Consider the following 23,462-nt stretch of genomic DNA (forward strand, 5'->3'; position numbering starts at 1 on the left):
CTGCCTCAAAAATCGTCAATTTTGGTAAGTGGAGCGCCAAGTTTGTCTTTAAGAACAAGTTCCTAAATTCCTCCAAAAAAATCATGTTTTTATAAACAAAAATATATTTAACAATTAGTTCTAAGAATAAAGCTATTTTCTAATCAAAGCTTAGTCTTTTCTAGAAGAATTATGGTAGAAAGAGCTGAAAGCTGAAATGAACCAACCCCTTAATTTGGACCTCCGGAAACGTGAGGCATGAATAAAATTTCAAACAAAAACTAACCTACGTGGTTAATGCCTTCCTCACATTTTTCAAATTACTATCTTTGTTAGATAGAGTAAGAGAGTAAGTTGAGATTAAAATTAAACAATAATTTGAAGCCGGGACCGTGGTGTAGGGGTAAGTGGGGTTTGATCCCAGAAGTTTCCGGTGGCAAATTTTGAGACGAGATTTGTCTGATCATGCCTTCCATCGGACAGGGAAGTTAATGTTGGCCCCGGTCTAACCTAGTGTTAGGTCGTAAGCTCAGTCCAGGTGTAGGAGTCGTCTCCCTGGGTCTCCTGCCTCGGTGGAGTCGCTGGTAGGCAGTTGGACTAACAATCCAAAGGTCGTCAGTTCGAATCCCGGGGTGGATGGAAGCTTAGGTGTAAAAAAAGGTTTGCAATGGCCTCAACAATCAAGCCTTCGGACACCTAGTTTCGAGTAGGAATCTCTTTATCGAGAACGCCAAGGCAATGCTGTAGAGCGAATAATTTGATTTGATTTTGATTTGAATTTGATAGTCGATTGACCTGGAATCTTTCCAAAGATGTGTCGTGAAATGAATTTGGACTTCAGAACTAAAGGGTTCTTTACAGTTCACTTGAAAAGTCTTTCAATTACCTTGATTCGAGTGATGGAATCGACTACCCTTTCTAATCTAATCTAATCAGACCCTAGCGCAGCCAATCTTTCGAAGGGATCCTGGAGAGTGCCTTAGGTTAGATGACGCCAAGCACTCTTCTTGTCATTTATTAACATTTGTAGTGCGCCATTGCATTGAAATGCGTTGAAACATCACAAGCGTTAAAGCGGCCAGGCCTACTGCGTAAAGCCGTGTCGCAGAGATGATTCGTAATTGGGTTGAGTTTGAGCACGGAGTGCTCGAACAACAACACAATTCTGAATCGACAGGGGAGGAAGAAGCGTGGGGACACATCACCATACGCTCCGAGATTTGGTTGTATTCGTTGGGAGCACCATGCTAAGAAGGTTTGGTACTCCGGGACCCTCTGGGATGGGACATTGTATTTCCACGAATGCCCTGGACACTATTTGCCGTGGTTATAGCGCCACAGCTCGCTCTCTGTAACAGTATTCCTAATTCCAGTCCACGCTCACCAAGTCGTCATGGCCTAGTGGTTAGCATTTTTGCTTACCAATCCAAAGGACGGGGGATCGAACCCCGCCTCGAGCGACTTTGATTTTTCGTTCATATTCATCATTTCAAATTTATGTGTTCTTAACTTTCTCGTTGGGAGCAGATGGGCATCGAACCCAGAACCATTCGCTTACAAAGCGAACACCGTAACCAGTCAGCCACGGCCGCTCCTCTAGATGGAATCGACTACCCTTTCGCAATAAAACATCAATATCTCTTAAGAGCCATAACTTTAGATCCCCAAGTAACATTTTTGCCCAGGAGTTCTACAAGAACTCTTCAAGATAGCTACAGCATAGCCGTTTGGACCGCGGTAGGATAAAATTCTCTTCAAAACTACTTCAGGAGTTTGGAAAATACTTGAAGAGAGTTTTATCCTACCGCGGTCCAAACTGCTATGCTGTAGCTATCTTGAAGAGCTCTTGTAGAACTCCTGGAAAAAATGTTACTTGGGATAAGCTCGCCGAATCCTAAAAGTTTATGAGTCATATGAAAGGTCTTATCTTTTTAATGATATATAATATGATGGGGTTTGACGATAAATAAGGGTTTCAAAACTTCCAAAAAATAACCAAACTTGATCTACGGGACTCTAAACCGAATCGAATGTGACCAATCTGGCTTGAGATGTGCTGAGAGTGAGTTTATTTGGTCACATCCATACATTAACACACTTAGACATTTGTTCAGATTTCAATTCTCAGTCGAGATGTATACATCATAATAGGTCTAGGGCGTTTTTATAAAATGTTCATTTTCCGAGCTGGATAGCCTTACCTCAATGAGGATAAAAAATCGAGAAGATTAAACGATTTCAAGAAATTTGTGCCAAAGAAAATCAAACAGAAACTAATTTTAACAAAGTATGCTCGTTCTTGTAATAAATGCTCAGTAGCAGAATGTGAGACGACGTGTGAAGTATAAAAAGTATTAAATTACTTCATTCTTGCAATTTTTCCTCCTTTCCTTAATTAGTAATTGGGCTATTCGAATTACTAAATAAAGAAAGGTTGCAAAATTCCCAGAATAAAGGAATTCTATATTTTTTATATGTTTGTATAATTTGTCATTGTCACTGTTATAGGGTAGAGGACCCAGTTTTCGCCCTGCTCCAGTTTTCGCCCACCTACTGGATTTAATCTGTATTTAGCTAACTTATATCATTTTTGGTTTAATTTATTATGCAGGTTTACATATTCATTAATTTCTAGCTCTAACTGAAACATTACTAGTGAATTTCTATTGTTTATTAAGTTTTTATAAGCATTAAAAAAAAGCCTTATTGCAGCCGCCATATTTTTGTCAATTTCGACTACAGCGGGTAATAATGTTAATGAAGGGAAACAACTTATTTTGTCCGCAAATAATGAATAGAATAATTCATTGCTTCACTGTATGTCTGAATTTCATGAAAATCTAGTGATTTACCTTTTTAATAGTTTACCAAAGGTTATTTCAATAAAATAAAGTGGGCGATTTCTGGGGTCATGAAAAAACATGAGATCCAATTTTCGCCCAGGGCGAAATCTAGTATTGTGTTTTCAGATTTTATTTAGAACCAGTTTTCGTTCACCATAAAAACTTATATAATCGCAGCGAAATGTACTTGAAAACATATTTGGAACATTCTAGGCTATTTTTAAAGGTTAATTAATCATTTTATTTTATTTCATTCATTAGGGTGTTTTGGTGAAAACATCAGTTCAAAAATTAACCTAAGCTAAGGTATGGGACATGGTAAAAGTTTACTGGTACATAGGAGAAAAAAATGAGCAGAGGATGGAAAAGTAGTTACACAATATCGTTCAAAATAGCACATGTGCTTTAATATTTTTATTTAAGAGGTACTCGAATTTTTCTATTAAGTCAATTCGGGAGCGAGGTTAAACTTCCCCTAATAAAATCAACAACAACATGGAGCTAATTGTAACTGTAACCTAAATTTGTTTACTACAATATATGTGCACATCAATCAAATTGAGCTTCTGGAACATGTTATGTATCAACAGGAGACCATATTTGCTTAGCTTTGTGCCAAAATTTCGTCTGATTTCTTGATTTTTATCGTGGGCGAAAACTGGTTCCAAGGGTGGGCGAAAATTGGATTTAGAGAGGCGAAAATAGGCACTTTAGAGCACTTTATTGAAACGCAAAATTTCAACAAAAATTAACCCGTAAATGATAAAAACCTTGTGGAAACTTAAAATGAAATAGTTTATCAACGTTCTACAACAAATAGCACCGAAAACCATATATTGTCATTAAATTCTCGTCAAATTTCTTAGATTCCTACTATAAAGTGGGCGATTTATGGGTCCTCTACCCTATTCTTTAAACATTCTTTTTTTAAGGGTAGTAACACAAAACAATATTTATATGTATTAGGAAAACGAGCTTTCGCCTAATTTTGCTTCTTAGTTCATTAAATATCGCCAAACAAATGAAACATGAGTCGATAAAACCCCCCGAAAATGGAACCCAAGTCATGTTAAACTCTTCAAACAGTTCAACAGCTCGTTTACCCTTCCAACCAAACATTACCGAATTGGCAGGATTCGTAACCATCGTCTTTCATGTTACACGTGTACCCGCCTTCACCCACGCGTGTATAATCAAATCAATTTCTCAAACGGTACATTAGCACGTACACGTTGCTATTCTACATCTTTACGACGGTGTTGATTGAACAGCACTCATGTAAATTTAAATCATCCCGAGAATAACGTTACCTTTTTCCGTTGCCTCCACAGATTGCCTTCTGGGCGCAATTCTTACAGCCGGCGCCGGAGCATCTTCGTCACCGTTTGGGTTGATGAGTACCGTGATGCTGAACCCAGACCTGCTCGAGATGCTGCGGAACGGTGGCTTCGACACGCGACAACCGGCCCGTATCTTCCTGCCGCCAAAGTTTTACTCGTCGATCGTGTTCGACAGCGGCCACCGCAACCCCGAGGAGGTTTTCCGCACCAATCTGGAACTTATGATGGAAGCCGCCTACGACGACGCCAGTCGAACCCCATTATCGACAGCAACCGCAACCCGGCTCCAGCAGCACCGACCCAACTCGATTTCGTATTCTAACGGAGGCGCCGGAAATCGCAATAAAGGAAGCGAAGCATTAGAGAAAAATGCTGTAACAAATTTCAAATCGACGTCCTTGCCAGCGGCGTCGTTAGCACCTTCAACTTATTCTTTGACATCGTCAATCGTTCCGGGGGATCGGAACCGAGCAAGTCCCGGCACAAGGTACGTGTGCATGGCCGTTGATGGGCGGAAATTTAATTACATCCTCCTGCCGCGTGTTTTTTTTTTGCCATCTTCGTGACACACGTTCATCTTTATGCGGGAGATGCAGCGCAGTCAGATGAATATGTTATGTTACTATTAAATTTCGTTTTTCTTCTCTTCTCTATGGGGACGTGCAGCTGGGGAGGCAGTGATGGTGATGGTGGAGGTCAGAACGGTTACAATCTACGCTCAACGCTTCCCGGGGAGCCAGATGTCGATTATCCCATTCTGGGACGGATTCCCGAGACGAGCTTTAAGTGCCAAGGAAGGCACGATGGTGAGTAGGAGTTGTGAGAGCAGTTCTCTTGTAAAACGGATTTATTTATTGTATTTTTTTGTTTTCCTTGCATCAATGTTATATTAATCCAATTTTTCGCAAGAAATGTCCTACAAACCGACAAAACGTTGGCATTAATTGCAAAACTGTCTGATATGTTTAAAATTCAAATAACTAAAAATGTGACTTTCTCCTGACAAATCCGTATGGAAAAAGTAGAGAGCCTATATGGAGAGGCGAAATGTCACTCTCAGGGTTCCAATCAAACTGTCAAATAGGGGTTCCAATCGAGCATCAAGGTCATGTAAGAACAAGGTCGGAATCAATTTAAAATCATTTTGGTAAAAAAACGAGACTCGACGACGACAATCAAAAGTATTGTAAAACTGTTGTTGATAATAATCTGATAGTTTTTGTTATGTTTGTGCTTGTTCGGTACAAGAAAAGTGCCAGCACCAAAGAAAAACTACAAGTTTTTCAACCTTAAATTTGAATGACTTTGAGTGTTTGAAATTTCTCCCAGAACATTTCATTTCCCTATGTAGGTCCCTAGGAAAAAGTCATTGGCTTGGGATGCTCGAGTTTGTTTTGTTTGGAACATTAAGCCACTGCTGAGCAGGAAACTTTTTAGGAAACTTTTTCACAAAATTCGAGGTGTTAAACAATAGGATTTGTTAAATAATTATTTGTTGTTTCGGAACTTGCAAAATAGTTACAGCTGTTAAAATGCGTGTACGCTCTTTTAAAATGTTGTTCCAGACTTTCAAGTTTTACTCAATTGGCGTAGTAAATGAAAAAAATAAAAATTGATAAAAATTCTGATTTTCGAAAGAACTGTTCAGCAAGCTTGAGAGTGGCAAAATAATTCAAACAAAACAAACGTTTAATTTTACGGTAATTTTTTAGCCAAGAACTAGACACTAAAAAAGTTAAAGCGTTTATAGACGCGCATAAATTTCGCGCTCCAAGAGTATACCGGCATGAGCTAGATTTGATGGAATCACAGCCAGCAGAGTAGAGCAGCAGCAGGATCTCAGCGGGTTTTAATTTGTTTTTATGAGGCGTATCTTTGGCGATCTAAAACTTTGGAGGTTTGGTCATTTCTGCGATGCATGGGATGATGGGAAAATTCTTCGGATACTAAAGCTAGAAATGGAGTTGTCGGCGCTCTGGGATATCAATTAAAAAGATTATCTTTGGCCATACAGTAGATGAATTTTATTTCTTTATATGAGTTACGATCTTTTGTTGAGATTTCAGTTTTGGTCTCACGTGTTCTGCTGATGATGAGATCTTATTTGCTACCTAATGGGAGATTCCTGCAGAAATGTTAAGTTATTTTTGGTGTTTAAGTTCCGGGAAAGAATCACAGTTGAATGATCTCAATAGCCCAATTTTGGCTCGTTTTAAACATCTTTTTGTTAGTTTCATATCGATCATATTTTATGACTTTATATAATCAATGGAAATTTGAGAAGTTATTTTTTTAAACTAATAATTTTATTATTTTTTACAGGGTAGTATTCCTAAATGTAAATATTAGTTCGACATAAGTTGACTTTATGTTAAAATTTCAAGGATTGTTTCTTGAAGTGTACTTAGCTTAAATCCCAAAATAAAGCGTGATTGGATGATTTAAATAATATTATTGAAGCGGTAAGACTTGTCTCAAGATTTATATTTTTTTAAGCATGTACTGGAGTAGGCCACACATTTTCCATGCAAGTATCTTTCAAACAAATTTTTTAATAGTGCTTTTATAAAAGTTGCGTTAGAAATTGTTATTTTTAAAATTGAAGACTTTGATAAATCCTTACAAATTTCAGATTGAAAGTGTGAAAAGTTAATTGATAGGCTACTTTTTATGTTTCATTTGAAAATCCACAATTCAATTATTGTTTAACAGAGTACGTTATCTTTTAATGAAATATTTTTAAAGTTGAGGTTAAGTACTTAAAAAGTTACAAAACCACTCCAAATTAATTTGAAACCGATTTTTAAGATATCTAAATCATCACCAAAAACAATTTTGTAGAAAAAAAACTCGGCTATGAATTTGAAGATTTTTTTGAATTCCGTATCAATAATTATAACTTAGAAATAAATTTGAACTATTATGTTAAAAGAATCCGACAGTGCATTCCTTTTTCCGGTTCGAACTCGTTTTTATTGAAATAACCATGACATACCATGAGAGTATATAAGTTTCTTTATTTAATCATGTTGTCATAGTTCTCTTAACTAACCATTAAAACTTTTCCAACTTTAATGAAGACTTCTTCTCGAGATACTTTGAAGACTTCTCTATCAGTATTTATACAACTACCAATTCATACCATTCCATTTACACATATTTAATTTGATTAAATCATTTTGAATTTTTCAAATGTGCAGCCCTCAAATTTTTAATTATGCAGATTTCGCATAACACGCTTGGTAAATTGTTTCAATATATGAAGTTTAATTTTCTGTTTTGTTTGAATTTTGTTACGTTTACTATTTTTTAACTTTTACTTGATAACACCCGTGGTGTAGGGGTAAGCGTGGTTGCCTCTCACCCAGTCGGCCTGGGTTCGATCCCAGGTTCTGGTAGCATTTTTTAAGACTAGATTTGTCTGACCACGCCTTCCTTGGGAGGGGGAAGTAAATGTTGGCCCCGGTCTAACCTAGAGCTGAGGTCGTTAGCTCAGTGCAGGCGTAGGAGTCGTCTCCCTGGGCCCTGTCTTGGTGGAGTCCGCTGGTAGGCAGTTGGACTCACAACCCAAAGGTCGTCAGTTCGAATCCCGGGGTGGATGGAAGCTAAGGTCCTACTCGTTTTGAGTAGGAATCTCGCAATCGAAAACGCCAAGGCAATGCTGAAGAACAAAAAAAATATTTTTTATTCGATAACATACAAAATAGATTGTCTTTTGATCAGTATAAAACGGATTAAAAATAAAACTATGCACATTATGGAGAAAGCAAAATATTATAAATCGAGATCACATGTTCGATTCAAAATTATCTATCGGTGAAAATCGCGTTTTTCAGAAAAAATGTGTTTCCCATGAGAGTACCATGAGAGGAGGCGCAAGGTGGCTCAAGTAAATCAAATATTTTGTTAATAAGCCTTTTTGGGTCTAGCTCATTTCCCCGAATGACATTTCCCCGAATGCCATTTCCCCGAAAATCATTTCCCCTAAATGGCCACATCCCCGAATACCACTTCCCCTAATCAGCTACATCCCCGAATGCCATTTCCCCGAATATCATTTCCCCTAATCGGCTATATCCCCGAATATCATTTCCCCTAATCGGCCATTTTCCCGAATGCCATTTCCCCGAAGTGACACTTACGCCAATTGCCGTTTATTTTAATTTAAATTTTCATATCCCCTAATCATCATTTTCGCTAAAGCCTTTTCCATGACTAACAGTTATTTTCTTTCTCAATTTTACCGAACAAACAGCTTTTTGGGTATGCTGTTGATTAAATGTTGTAAATTGGGTAGTAAAGCTCTTTGTCAATTTTTATGAACAACGGTAAAAAACAAAATTAAAAACCATTTCTGATAACTTTTTTTTTCATTTTTATGCAAATAAAAAGTTATTGACAAGACAATTTTTTTTCGATGGATCAACTATGGTCCCCTTGGAACGAGTTGTCAAGTAGAAGCTTTTATGCCAAGAAGGGCCGTGAAGTGATTTTTTAAAAATTGAATTAAAAATCCATTTTAAATCCTTTGCGGTCGTTCAAAGGATCATTGTACTTAGAAATATAAGCCTTATCGTTGTGAACAATAATATCACAAATTATAGCGGAATTAAAAGGAACAACTCGTCTCTTTGTATTCATAGTAATGCATTCTGCTAAAACGCTCAACCAAACCACAACAAATTTAAGCTTAATTTTAGGCCCCAATTACAGTCCAGACTCGATTATCCGATGTTTCGATTATCCGAAGGTTTGTATGGGACTTCGAATAATCGAATCAAAAACAATTTTTTTTTCTTCTTTTTCTTGTTTTAAACATCAAATTTGAGTTCTGCAACCCCATTTTAGTCAAATTTGAATAGTTGATTTCCTATTAAATAATAAAATGCTTTTTTTTTCAAAATTTCAACACCGCCATATTGGCCTTGGATTTAAAAGTTTTAAATCACTTTAACGTAGTTTAGGGGACATACGCTCGACAATAAAAAATAGGCATAACAATTTTTTTTTCGTGATTCGATTATCCGAAGTTTTGATTATCCGAAGTGAAATTTTTCCGAAGCCTTCGGATAATCAAGTCTGGACTGTGCTAGATTTTTTTTGTTCAATTAACATTTGTATTCAACCGTATATAATTAGATGTTGTTTTTGACAAATTTGCAAGGAAATTTGTCTTTTTTCGATTTTTGTCAAAGAACCCAAAAATCGCACAAATAGGTACATAAGGCTGGTTCAATTTTTTTTAAAAGTTTTCGTTGATTGTGTCTTTCGCCAAATCCCAAACCAGCAATGCGAATAAAATGATCAGTGTGTACGGGGTTCTGTACTACGAAAATCGCAGGGTATGTTTTTTGAATCATAAAAAATAACAAAACTTCTATTGCATTATTATTATCATGTCTATAAGAAAACAGTATTTGTTTTGAGAATATATGTATAAAAAAGATCTGTACCAATATTCATTGTATTGAATCCCCCCTAAAATGCTACGTCTGTTCTGAATGAAGCCAAAAAGAAAGCTGATCATTCAAGGCCAATACGAACCTTTAAATATGTTGTTTGATGTGATAAAAATTGTCATCATTTTTTTTCTTATAAAATGCCATTCCCCCGAACGCGGTCAAGCGGAAATGCCCGGTGCCCAGGAGCGTGCGCGCTCCGGGGCACCGGGCATTTCCGCTTGACCTCGTTCGGGGAAATGGCGTTCAGGGAAATGACTATTCAGGGATATGACTAATCGGGTAAGTGGCATTCGGGATTGTGGCCCATTCGGGAAAATGGCATTCGGGGATGTGGACGATTAGGAGAAATGGGAAATTCGGGTAAATGGAATTCGGGGAAATGAATATTAAGGGAAGTGTCTTTTCGGGGAAGTGGCATTCGGGGAAATGTCCCTTCGGTAATATGGGTTTCGGGGAAATGTCATAGATTCGCCTTTTTATATGTCGTGTTTCAAAATGTTCTACATTTATTTTACCTTTGCTTAGCATAAATTTTCGAAAATAGTATTTTTTGATCAATTTGTATTTGTTTTTGTACCGGGCATCTCACTCAATATAAAAAAAAACACTTTTTTTTGTTGAAAAACGCAATTGTAACCGATAGAATATTTTGAATCGAACATATTTTTATTCGGCAAGGTGAAACAAAATTTTCTACGTAAAAATCTCCCATGAGTGTTCTCGATTTAAAACATTTTGCTTCCTCCCACACCGTGTATGGTCATAGTCTTTTTCTCAGTATATTATGGGTAAAGTTTCTAGCATAATAAAGAGAAACCTAATGAAGTAAAAAATCGATATTTCTTCGTCAGTGCTGACATTGCACACAATCTCTAATATTTGCCTTCTCGCACTTTCTATTCCAGGTTATTACGCCGACGTTGAGGCCCGCTGCCAGGTGTTCAGGGTGTGCGCCAACACGGACGAATCGGGCAACGGGTTCGCCTTCCTGTGCCCAAATGGGACACTTTTCAACCAGCGTTACTTTGTCTGCGATTGGTACATGAACGTCCTGTGTGGTGAAAGTGAGCGATATTATGCAAAGAATGAGCAACTCAGCAAAAATACTGCCGACTTCGGCAAAATGATGGCCTCGGTAATGTCGATGGTGAGCTTCCCGATGATGACCTCGTTACTGGCAGCAGATGACGGTGGTGGCCAAGGGGGCGGAAAGTTAGATTTCCCTCCCAACGTGCAGCAGCAGGCAAATCGAGCGAACGTGTTCGGTTCTGGCTTTAATGGAGGATTCGCAGGGCAAGGAGTTCAACCTTCGGCGGAGATTGGAAGGGGAGATGTTTTTCAATCAAAATTCAATAAGGGAACCACCACTTACGGGGCTCGCGGAGGCGATGGAGGGCAGGAGCAGTCACGCTTGGTATCTCCTCCTTCTCGGGCGTCGGAGCAAGTGTACGTGTCTAGTTTGGGGACACTTTCCACCGACCCCCAGTCCGGGTTCGACCCGACCAAGTCAGCCTTCCTTGGTTCGCAGATTGGTCGTGATCTGTTACCACCCAAGTTGGAAATTGGCAAACCCTCCTCAACCTTCCCAGCACAGTATCCTGGTGTAGTACATCGTCAGCGTCTTAACGAAGAGGTAAGTCACTCAATTTTCTCCATGTACGACATCATCGTCGTCTGCTAACCAACCGAAATAGTTAAGTGTTCATTGTCATCTGCACAAATATTTGCGTTTCTGATCCGTCTTGTAAGAAACCGACGATAAACTTCGACTTGAAACAGTTCTTCGTGATTCTGCTAGAAGCGTGCACTGCACACACACGTGCACACTGGAAGTGGGGCAATGTGGAGTGATTGGTCACAATTCCAATGTTAATAATTTAAAATACATGTAAATTTTGATTTTTATTTTATATTTTTTTGGAAGTTTGATAAGAAAATTCGTTTTTTGGTCAACCTTTTTAGGACTGTTAACATTGGACAATACTTGCACCGACATAAAATAAAAATGTTACTCAAATCCACGAAAAAACGAAAGGGGAATCTGTAAAAAATGTATTGGTTTTAAAAAAAATATATGCAAAACAGCTCGATAACTAAATCACAAAGAAATCTTTTTTTATAAAAATGACAATTTGGACATAAGCGATAAGCGATTTTGAAATGAAACCAATTTGATTGTTGTACAACTATATTCAAACCTCAAACATATAAATTTGCATTTATCATGAATGTATCATTTATGGTTCACGAACATAGTTTGAGTTAAAATTTCCGACGCCACTAAACGAGCTGTCACTTTCCGCCGATACTCTATTTATGTTAAGAATATTAAATAAACATATTAAGTGTAAGGAAATAACTTTGACGCATTGATTTTCTTTTGAGTTTAGAAGAAATTTATTATAATCGTGCTATTTAGACACATGTCAATTTTTATTTGACTTGAATAAGAACGCTATTTTATGTAGCTTTCAAAACCTTACCTTTAAAACTTCACACCTCCTAAAACTCGTTCACAATTATAACTTTTCTACCAAAAAAACAGACTTCGTTAAATGTTGATACTGTTAATTTGAAATGTAGTACCGATCAGACCATGCAATCATGATATATTCTGAAATTGTGACAAGTTGACAAAAAATAGATTTTGAGAAAACTTCATCGTTATCAACAGCATACGGTTAATCCTATACTGCTCAGATTTATTATTTATTATATTTTTCGACACTTTATTTCTCTTGTTTCATGTTTTTCTTGTTTTATTTTTAGTATTTTAATTTGCATTTATCTTGTTTAGTTTATACTTGTTTTTGGTAGTGTTTGGCATTTTTTACCACCTTCTATCATAACATTTTGCCTTTCTTATTTTTCATGTTTTAAGTCACTTTTTCAATTTTTTGTTTGTATTTCACATTTTCTGCAATAAAATGGCAACATCATCATTTAAAATGTAAAAAATATGCGTAGACGCACAGTCTGGGACACAAATAAAAATATGCTTAAAAATTTTTGTAAAATCGTAAAAGTAACAAAAAAAAAAATTGAAAATTTTGTAAAATCGTAAGAGATACCCCATGGCTCGAGTTTTGCCTTCCTCACTGAGGTAAGGCTATAATCCTGCTCTAAAAATGAACTTTTTATTTAAAGCTCAAAGACCCACCTTCATGTATACATATCGACTCAGAATCGAAAACTGAACAAATGTCTGTGTGTGTATGTGTGTGTGTATGTATGTATGTGACCAAAATTCTCACTGGGTTTTCTCAGCACTGGCCTAACCGATTTTGACCAAACCAGTTGCATTCGACTTGGTTTAGGGTCCCATACATCGATATTGAATTGTTTGAAGTTTCGATAACTTGTTCAAAAGTTAAGTATAAAAATGTGTTTTCACATATATCCGGATCTCATTTATATGCATGTAAACGATGTCCGGTAATCGATAGACCTTTCCAACGAGTCCAAAACATTGAAGAACTGGCAACCGTGTCTCGAGTTATGACCACTTAAGTGATATTTATGTACTTTTTTGATGCCGGATCTCACTTAAATGTATGTAAACCATGTCCGGATCCATCATCCGACACATCGTTGGTTAGGTAATTGAATCTTCTAACGAGTCCACAACATTGAAGATCTGGCAACCCTGTATTACCCATTGTTGGTAAAAAGAGAGGAAGGCATCAACCACATAGGTGGATTAAGTTAGTTTTTTTTGGTAAAAATAAGTAACTGTGCTTATTTTATCGTTGAAGTTTGTATGGGAAAATTCGAAAAAATGTATGGGGAAAAGCGAAAAAAATCACACTTTCGCCAAAAGATAACGAAAATGTGTCTGATTATTGTCAAGTTTGAGATTCTTATTCAAAGTTTTATGACAAACAACTTTGTCGAAGACCCCAAATCGATCCGAGTGAACCCTGACGAGTTCTTAACGATTTAAAGAAGACGTTTTTGTATGAAAAGATTTTTTTACCAGCTTCAACGATAAAAAGCGATCTTTACCCTTAACGATTTCGCTCAAAATTTTCACAGTAACTTATTTTTTGGCTAAGAAATCGAATCTAGGGGTATCCCTGATGTCGATTTTTTTATTGTCACCCTACTGCATATTCATGGTCTTAATTACCATCATCAGAAGTGACATCGAGTCTGGGGGGTGATATTGGGTTATACAAATTTCAGTAATTTTTATGACCCAATGTCATCCCTGGTGACGGTATTTTCAGACTTTTTAAAAATGAGCCTTCGCTTCAAATTTACTTGAAATCTTAAAATTGTATTATTTGTTGGATTTCAAAGTTTAAAGTTAAGCTTTTCTTGAATTATTATAAAAAGGAAATTCAATCATTTATTTTTAGACTTAAGCTGGGCCATTATACCCTCAGTTCCTCATTGAAGAAGCAAGAAGCTGACGAAGACACTTGCTCAAAAAGTTTGCTCCCGCAACAAGGTTATGAGCCGGGAGACTTTGCCAGCCAGAGATGCAGACGAAGAAGAGGGCAGAAAAGGTACCAAGACGAAGTAGGTTCATTCTACCGACTAATTTACTTCCACCCGGTACCATCCGTCCTTTTTTGCGGTGGGTGGTCGGTTCCATCCCGGGTTGATTCGGAGTGACATGCTGGGTGGGTGGTCGTGGAAAAGGGAAAGCAAAGTGCTCCAACTACGAAGCTTGTTTGTCATGGCACTGGATTGCTTCCTTTCAACATGTGTCTCTTGGCTCGTACTATTCTTCTTCTTCTTATTCTGTTCCTTAAGGACGAGTCGCGTAGACTTTGCAGCTGAGCCATCCCAACCAGAAAGCGCTGCAAGTTGCGACGACACGCGAAACTTTACCCGCCCGGGTTTGCTTTTTCCGGCGCAGCCTGATGGTTGCATTTTCAGCTGTAAGAGTGTTGTGAAGGGAAGAGATGCTTTCGCTGCACTGCCACGTGGGAATGATGTGATCTTGCGGTTTTTGAAGTTGCATGTTGTACCTACCTGAAGTTGTGCTGTGCTTGACGTGATAGGGCAATTGTCGGATGTCTTCGCTGACTATTGCTGACAAGTTTATGTGAATAACGTTTTGAGGAGATGTTTAAGCTGAACGCAAAGCATTATGTTGCAAAGTCTTCATATAAATTCATTGTTTTGTAAAGGCACTTAAAATAGGGATGGACAACTCGACATTTTTGAAGTTGATGTCAATATAAGCTTCAGTGTAGTTTTTGTATTGAACTCCCTGAACACGCTCCATTCCGACAGAATTATATTTTAGTGAGTTTCCTTACAATAAAGAAACTTTATATTTCGGGTTTAAATACAATGGAATCATGTTAAGCAACCATGCGTGCCCATTTCTACCTCCTTATGTTAGCAAAAATACAGATAATCCATTCTGTCAGCAACGTGGGGAGAGAGTGGTGCTCGTTTATACTGAAATTGACGTGTATCTGAGGGGGTAGTAAAAATAAGGAGTTGGAAATGGGTGCGCATGGTTGCTTAAGATGACTTCATTGAAAAAATATTAGAGTTTATGATCACTTACAAATTTGATCAATTTGTTTAACGATAAAAAAAAATATAAATTTGGTTAATGTTTCATGCTTACATTTTCAACTTAAGGTACTGTTAAACAATTCCTATTTGTCTGTATTGCCTCTCTCGGTTCTGAGTTTGCATTCTTAAAGGCATGAATTTATATCAAAAAAATGATTCTCCTATGTTTTAATCTACCTCCTGCTGTTCCTTTCGAATAACGAAGTAGCTCATTAGCATAGCCGATAGAGCGTGCATTCTTTCAGCGGAAGTGTTTATCAATGATTGATGACACCGGCACCGGAGCAACTGAGCCAAATTTTTACATTCCGAACCAACTGTCTAATGAACGAGGTCCTGACAATATCGAATAGCTGTGTCGTACTCTCCTTCACTTCGATGATGTTGAGGTTTTTGAGAAGAACGAACTAGAAATTGAGCTCCGACCACTTGCACTAATAGCGAAAAACTATACCCATAACTTCAATTAAGCGAATTTTCACGAAAAGTGTTTTTTTTGTCGATGACAATTTTCCCTAGTGAGCGTGTCGTCGAAAAGTTTTCGAGCAAATTTTAAACTCCAAGAAAAACGGTTCCAGCATGACAGAGTTTGTGCTTTTGCTTTAGAACGAAAAAGAGTTTAATGTGGAACGCTAATGTATTCAATTCAATCAACTGGTGCTTTTTGTCTTCATTTAAATAGTGGTGGTGGAAGTGCAAAAACTGCTAAATTTGCAGCTTCATCAAGTCGTATTCATGGAAAGATGTTTGTTTCAAAATATTTAACAGAGTCACGTTTGTCTTTTCCCCCCAGATCCATTCCCTGCCAATTCCGGACGTCGAAGTGAAGCTCATCATGGCCAAATTGCTCAAAATGTGGACCGCGGCAGGTTATGCGAAAATGCCAACACCCAGCTATCAACCGATTGCGCCGATCCTGCCACCGTCGGGAGTGCTTCCACCGTCCTCTACGGCATCGATCAACTCAAGGAGAATTCTTTCGAATGCCGTTCCCAACTCACAAATCATTCAAACCAACCAAGTGCAGCACAATCCAAATCCAAACCCGGTGACGGTACAGAATGTGTACCGCGTAAATAAGGCTTTTGTTACGCCGGAAGTGTACTACCCAAATCCGAGCTATTTTGTTCCGACCACGACCAGTACAGTGTCGAGAGTTGGTTCAACGAGATATTCGAAGCCACAGTTGGTTTCCCGCAGAAGTGATATTTTCGTTCAACCTGCCGCTTCCTATTCTACCGGGAGTAGAGGGATCGGCTACGAAATTGAGGTTGTTCCAGCGGTCAGTTACTATCTGACGAATAATCAACAGAGGCAAAACAGCTACCGTCGGGGTCACCAACGGGCTTTGGCGACACCAAAAGTTTTCCGAGGATATAGTGACAGATTCTCGTCGTACAATGTGCCCATTGGCAGCATAGGACCTTATTATGTTGTTAATAATTGAGAGGCTTTCCTAATAATCATTGGATGAATGTAATAAATTCATGTTGTAGTTGGTATCTAACTTTTTCCCTGTACGTATTAATAAATACAATAAATGTAATGTCATTCTTAAACAAATGTTATATTTATTTATATAAAGAAACTTTTTCTATTTAACATTGTATTTAACACGTGAACAAATTTATTTTAAACACCCTACTCTTCCTTTGTAACATTTCCCCATCTCCCTTTGTGGACAACTGTTCATAGAAACGTTTCTTAGACAATAGAAAATCATACAATACTTTCTTGAACCCCCTCTTACTTACTGATAAAGACATTTGTTAAACAAATTATCGAAATTTTATTGCAATCAATTGCAAAATTATTTATTAATGCTTATTTTATCGCAAATTAAGGATCAAGATGCACTTTCAATATTAGAACAACATTGAAATTGGTGACTTATACCAGGTGGATTAATCTAGAAAAGTTTTTTTCGATAGTTTTTTTTTAGAAATCGCTAAAACCACTTCCAGATTGCAAAATCAAGTGAAACATTGATTTTCCGAAAAATGGTGAAGTTTTGGGACTTAGGTGCCTTGAGAAGAGTTGTTGCAAATGGAAAGGGGCAAAATTTGGTTTGGTTAAAAATTAGGGGGGTTCCCTATTAGGATGATTTTGAAAATCTAACTTTTCAGTAATATTTTTATTTTTGTCTTCTACAAAGTTATACAGAATTGAATAAAAGCCCTTTTGAAAACTAATGCTGAAAAGTTATACTTTTCAAAATTTTTTTGATTCAAACGATTCATTGACTCAATTCTGTTCAAAAGGGTGTTTCTCGGAATTGCAAAAAACGTTGTATGGAACTCGTTGCAAAACTTGATTTTTTCATCACCTGTCGTATTTATCCAACTCGGTGAACCTCGTTGGATAAATGTACGACTCGTGCTGAAAAAAATTTCATGCAAATGCAACTTGTTGCATAAACCACTATTATCTCGCATTCTTCTACGACCAAATTTAGAAAAAAACATCTATGCAAACTTGTAAAAACCATTTTATTTAACGTAGCAATTCAGGGTTAAGTTTCAAAGATAACAGAGAAATATTTGGGACACTTTTAGAGCTATAAAATAGTAGTTTATGCAACAAGTTGCGAAAAGAGGATTTTTTCAGCACGAGTCGTACATTTATCCAACGAGGTTCACCGAGTTGGATAAATACGACGAGTGATGAAAAAATCAAGTTTTGCAACAAGTTCCATACAACGTTTTTTTTTGCAATTTCGAAAACACCCTTTGAACAGAATTATAGGATAAATGTCCATGCATTGAGTCAATGAATCGTTTAATTCAAAAAATGTTGAAAAGTATAACTTTTCGAAACAAGTGCTGAAAAGTTCAACTTTTCAGCATCCATTTCAGTGCTGAAAAGTAGAACTTTTCAGCATTTGTTTTGAAAAGGGTTACTATTCGATTCTGTTATTTTTGATACAGAAAAGTAGGCTGTTTCGTCGTTCAAAAATGACAGGAAAAGTATTTAGTTTCACGACGGAATTGCAAAAAAGTATTTTTGCAATTCCACTGTGAAACCGTCAACTTTTCCTGTCCTTCTGGAGAAACGAAACGGCCTACTTTTCCCTATCAAAAATAACAGAATGGAAAATTCCCAAGTAGCACTCATAACTTGTCGACTGTTGAATAATAGTTAGACAGCTGTTTTGGATCAACATATGAGAAAAAATGTTAACGTTAGTTAAATATCAGTTTGTTTCACTACTTGTATAACTGACGAATGCAACTCATGAGATGTGTGCCATACAAGTGTTAAAACAAAGTCAACTTCACTCTTGTCCAACTTTTATACACAACATAGGGAATATGCAATCGCTCCTAACTTCATCCAATTTGCTTATTTTCACTATTAAAACAATTTATTTTGGAACAATTTTGATAGAAACTTACTTGCTCACTTCCTATTGAGCTATTTATCACTTTATTTCACTTGAAAACACTTTTTATGAGCTGTAATTGAATGTCAAAGTGCTGATATGCCAAGATGCTGTTCCCTCATCTGCAATGTTTGACACGAAAACAGTTTGTTGAATAAAAACAATATTGCACTGTTTGTTTCACTGCTTATCCAACATTGTCATGTGACGGCATCTTCTGAAAAATGGGCGTGGCCAACCATTCTACAAATAACCTTAGGTTTTCTCGCTTTGTTACACAAATGTTATCGGAGAATAGATAATATAACTGATGCGCAACATACATATTCAACTTGACATTGCGTGTTGTTAGGTGGTGTAAATTTGTACATGAGGAATTTGTTGTCAATGTGTATTCATTGAAGATTACAATAGTTTCGATTGTTGACCGATTAATTTGTAAACATGTCGCTTGTAAAAGCTACAAAAATTATCAGCTTATAGAGTTTATGATAGAGAAAACAACAAATCAAAATCAAACCGATTTTCAATATTACTCCGTGGTACGGTAATCGAAATGACAGTTGAAACGGTTTGTTATAACAAATTTATATAATGGAATTATAAAAACTGACTTGAAACAAACTTATATAACTTAAATTTCAATGACAGCCTTCGTTCTTTAGCTAACAAAACAGACAGCAACCTTCTTATTGACGATTAGGTCAGCTTATTCACTATGAAGCCCCGTGGAGCAATGCGGAAGAGCGCCTGGACCTGCCGTGGAGATAACAACAAGTCGTCGAAGTCGTCGGATCGAATCTTGGGAAAGAGGAAGTTCATCAAAAAAGGAAAATCTAAAAGTTCGCCATGCAGGGAATTTCACACTAATCACATGCGCGCCATGATTGTTTTTCTTTTTTTTATTCAATTTTTTATTAGCTTCGTCGTTGATTGAAATTCTAATAGGAAACGTTTGTTTACATGTAAGTTAGTCGACGGTTAGATAGCTGTTTTCTATCTAACTTTCCTTTCCAGTGTGCGCTTTGATTTGACAGCACAACCGTAAACCACGCCCTCTTTTTTCGTTGAATCTCTTGTTAGATAGCAAAGTGTTGTCAAATACATTTGTATAACTTACTCTGATAACCTGCATCTTTTTCTGGCAAGTTATACAACAAAAAAAGTGCGCTTTTTCCAGTTCACAGGAGTTGTAGAACAAGTTGTGATAACGAGGCGAATTGGTTATACAAACAGCTAGGAAATACGTTTATCTGACAAAGTGTGTTGCTTGGGTTAATACCATTCAATAATAGTGCTGAAAAGTTCTACTTTTCTGCACTAAAATGGGTGCTGAAAAGTTGAACTTTTCAACACTTGTTTCGAAAAGTAACATTTTTCAATATTTTTTTGTTTTGAACGACGAATTTACTAAACACATGAATGTTTGACAAAAAATTCCATTTAAGAAGCGTTTTCAAAATTGCAAGAAATGTTGTAATTAACTCGTTGCAAAACTTGATTTTTTTCAGCACTCGTCATATTTATCCAACTCGGTAAACCTCGTTGGATAAATGTACAACTCGTGCTGAAAAAATCTTCTTTTTGCAATTTGTTGCATAATAGTAGTTTAGTCGTACATTTATCCAACGAGGTTTACCGAGTTGGATAAATACGACGAGTGCTGAAAAAATCAAGTTTTGCAACGAGTTGCTTACCCTTTTTGAATGGAATTTTATGTCAAACATTCATGTGTTTAGTAAATTCACCGTTCAAAACAAAAAAATATTGAAAAATGTCACTTTTTGATACTAGTGTCGAAAAGTTCAACTTTTCAGCACCCATTTCAGCACTGTTATTGAAAGGTATTAATTTTCCATTCAGTTATTTTGGGTAGGGAAAAGTAGGCCGTTTCGTTTTTCCAGAAGGACAGAAAAAGTTGACAGTTTCATAGCGGAATTGCAAAAACTACTATTTATTTACCTAAGGGTCAAGAGTTACAGCCATTTTAAGGTAAAAAGTTTGCATCGAAACTTAAATATCTTGGAATTATATGAATGTTTAAATAAATCATTTGTTGGATAACTAAATAAGAATGATTTCAGCAAACTGTTAAGCAAGAATAAAAAAACAATACATAAGGCACGCAAACAATAAAAATTACTCATCACTCCAAACAATTCATTTACAACCATTCGCCTCCACTCCTTATTATCATTAACTATGGTAAATTTACTTTACTACACTGAAAAAATGTTATGTTTGAATTATGAGCAATGTAATTAGCTTATATCTGTAAGCCCATACATCCAATTGAAATGTGGTCAAAGACAAACTTATGGGAAATTGGACGAGCTTTTCGGTAAAAATATTTTCGAAACTGGAAAATCAAGTCCGTCATATAGAAATTGCCAAAAACCATCAAAAAACCTATTTTTTCAACATTTTTATTTTTAAAACCGCTGTAACTTCACAAGGATTGGACTTAGGACAAAGGTCAATATGGAGACTTTTATGTAAAATTGTCTGGAGAATCGATTCCTGTATTCGGCTTTTGAAAATTTTGACGTTTAGAGCTCTTTTCAAAAAAACAGTTTCAATAAATGATTTTTGTATTTTTTTAGGTGAGCTGCTCCATCCTGCATTTTTTGTGAGTCTTTTTGTAACATCTTAGGCTATTTTCACAAAAAAAATTTGAGCGAGAAAAATCGTGGGCTCACCTTTAAATTTAACTTTTAAACTTAAAAATCAAAAAATCTCATAAAAGTGGAGTGTTTTTTTTCTTTCAGTGTATTTTTTTCGGAAAGCCCGTCAAATTTCCTACAAGTTTGTCTTTGGCCACTTTTTGATACGATGCAACGGCTTCGAGATACAGCAATATTTAAATTACGAAATACAAAAATATTGAAAACACGTACGCCCTTCTCAAATGTCATTATCGAGTGTTACTAGCCATATACACAAAAATGGCTTATATATTCCTAGGATAACATGTCTACAAAGTTTCATTGAAATCGGAGAGGGTCGAGAAAAAAGTACCTAAAAAATTCCTGTTTTGGGCTGGAATTGCTCTTTTAATTAGCTTTAATTCAATGTCAATGGTGTGGGTCTCGTGGCGCAGGGGTAGCGGCTTCGGCTGCCGATCCCGATGATGCTATGAGACGCGGGTTCGATTCCCGCCTTATCCACTGAGCTTCTATCGGATGGTGAAGTAAAACGTCGGTCCCGGTTTCTCCTGTCTCGTCAGAGGCGCTGGAGCAGAAATCCCACGTTAGAGGAAGGCCATGCCCCGGGGGGCGTAGTGCCAATAGTTTCGTTTCAATGTCAAAGTTCTGACCTGCCAACATTAGAGGCACGCTGTAATTAGATGCTGTTCCCCTACAACAAATTTCATTTTTCCAAAAATCTTTAAATCACCAACTCAAGAACGCGTGCTATGTGTCAGACCACGGGCGCCTCTTCAGATTGATGTGGTGGTGTGCGTGGTCGGAGCACATCCATCCGGTACCGGTCTGTGGTGCTGGAAATAGTTTTCGATCAAATTAAGCAGATTAGTTAGTGTTCTGGTTGTTCCCAGAAGATTACAGCTTACAGCAACCCCGTCAAAGCCGGAACCATTAGCCCCAACCCACTCTTGCAGCAAATTTGGGTTTTCTGGGGTTTAAATTTTGTAAGTCAGGGTTATAAATTCAAGCTTCTTTAGAGTAGGACAGAGTCGTCAGGGAGACCCAGATATTATCGAGAATTTCGCCAATCGACATTCTAATCTGTATAGAGCGTTGTGGCACGTTTCGACAAACGATGTTTATCAGATTTCGTACGGTAACTGCTGTCGACACCAGTGTGCGTGTGTGAGTTTTGGGTGGGTGGGTGACCGAATGGGAAGTTTATTTATGAAGTCTCTCTGTCATCCCTTCCTGGCTCCTCTCCGACATGCCCTACTGATCCTTCCCAAAATCCGGAGGGGGAGAAGGTGCTGCTGCTTGTCTACGCTGGCCGCCGTTTTCGGTTACATTCATGGATGCTGCGGGTCATTGATAGCGCCGTGTGTGTGTGTGTATATAGTACTAGTCGATGATGACGATGACGACGTGATGATGATTGTCCTCGGCACCATGTTGATCCCCACAGACTCGGAGAGGAGACCACGGGGGACGGGGTCCGATGAGTGGACATGCGCACTGACCACATGCGCTCACAAAGATTCACCTTCTGACGCTGCAATCGATCTGTAGTGATTTCGTCCACCTTCTCGCCATCACCCGTGGCCAGCATCCTTATCATTAGAGCTCTCGTGCTCTCTTCAAACACTCCTCTCCAGGAAGAGCGAGAAGAGTAGGTCCTCTCTCCAAGGAGCACGTGGAATCGGTGCACGCGGCTGTCTCTCATTGTGTTGGTACGATGCAATGCAATGCAATGCAATGGATGAAGAATTTTCACCGAGATTCACAAACGAAGAGAGAGAGAGAGAGAGAGAGAGAGAGAGAGAGAGAGAGAGAGAGAGAGAGAGAGAAAGGATGCAAGTGTGCAATTTCGACAAAATTTGTATCCATCGTCGAAGAGATTGGTATCGTACTACCGGCGGCAGAGTACCCGGAATGTGGCACTACGACAAGCAAACGTGCTATGTTTTATGTAACGGCGTGGGATACTGCAAAAGGGTTGAAACATTTAAAATGTTGAATCACACACGTCTTTAATTGTTAGAAGAAATCTTCGTGAAACACATTAATTCGTTTCAACCATAAATGTTGACGGAGTTCAACGGGAAGATTTGTCTGAGTCATTTATCACAGACCGCAACAAAAAAAAGGTTTTATTTGTAACTAAGGCAGATTTTTAAGGATTAATAAATTCCTGTGAACAAAACTATATGAAATACAAAGAAGGTTTCTAGGAAATCGACAATATTAGCACAAACTTACGATTTTACTAA

At 37.5% G+C, this 23,462-nt stretch overlaps 1 protein-coding gene across 2 annotated transcripts in view; it reads left to right on the top strand.

The window, feature by feature from the left end:
* The window catches only part of LOC120418846 (uncharacterized), a 31,846-nt gene extending 15,128 nt beyond the window's left edge, over positions 1–16,718 (top strand). The window contains exons 2-5 of one of the 2 annotated variants that reach the window (XM_039581369.2): positions 4,154–4,649; positions 4,829–4,968; positions 10,530–11,257; positions 15,959–16,716. In XM_039581369.2, coding sequence (XP_039437303.2) covers positions 4,154–4,649; positions 4,829–4,968; positions 10,530–11,257; positions 15,959–16,612 — 2,018 coding nt within the window. In that variant the 3' untranslated portion in view covers positions 16,613–16,716. Of the gene's footprint in view, positions 1–4,153; positions 4,650–4,828; positions 4,969–10,529; positions 11,258–15,958 lie in introns of both variants that reach the window. The other variant, XM_039581370.2, reaches the window with a different exon arrangement.
* The last annotated feature ends 6,744 nt before the right edge of the window (positions 16,719–23,462 follow it).

The sequence above is a fragment of the Culex pipiens genome, chromosome 3, assembly GCF_016801865.2.
Source record: "Culex pipiens pallens isolate TS chromosome 3, TS_CPP_V2, whole genome shotgun sequence".
NCBI classification, from domain to species: domain Eukaryota; kingdom Metazoa; phylum Arthropoda; class Insecta; order Diptera; family Culicidae; genus Culex; species Culex pipiens.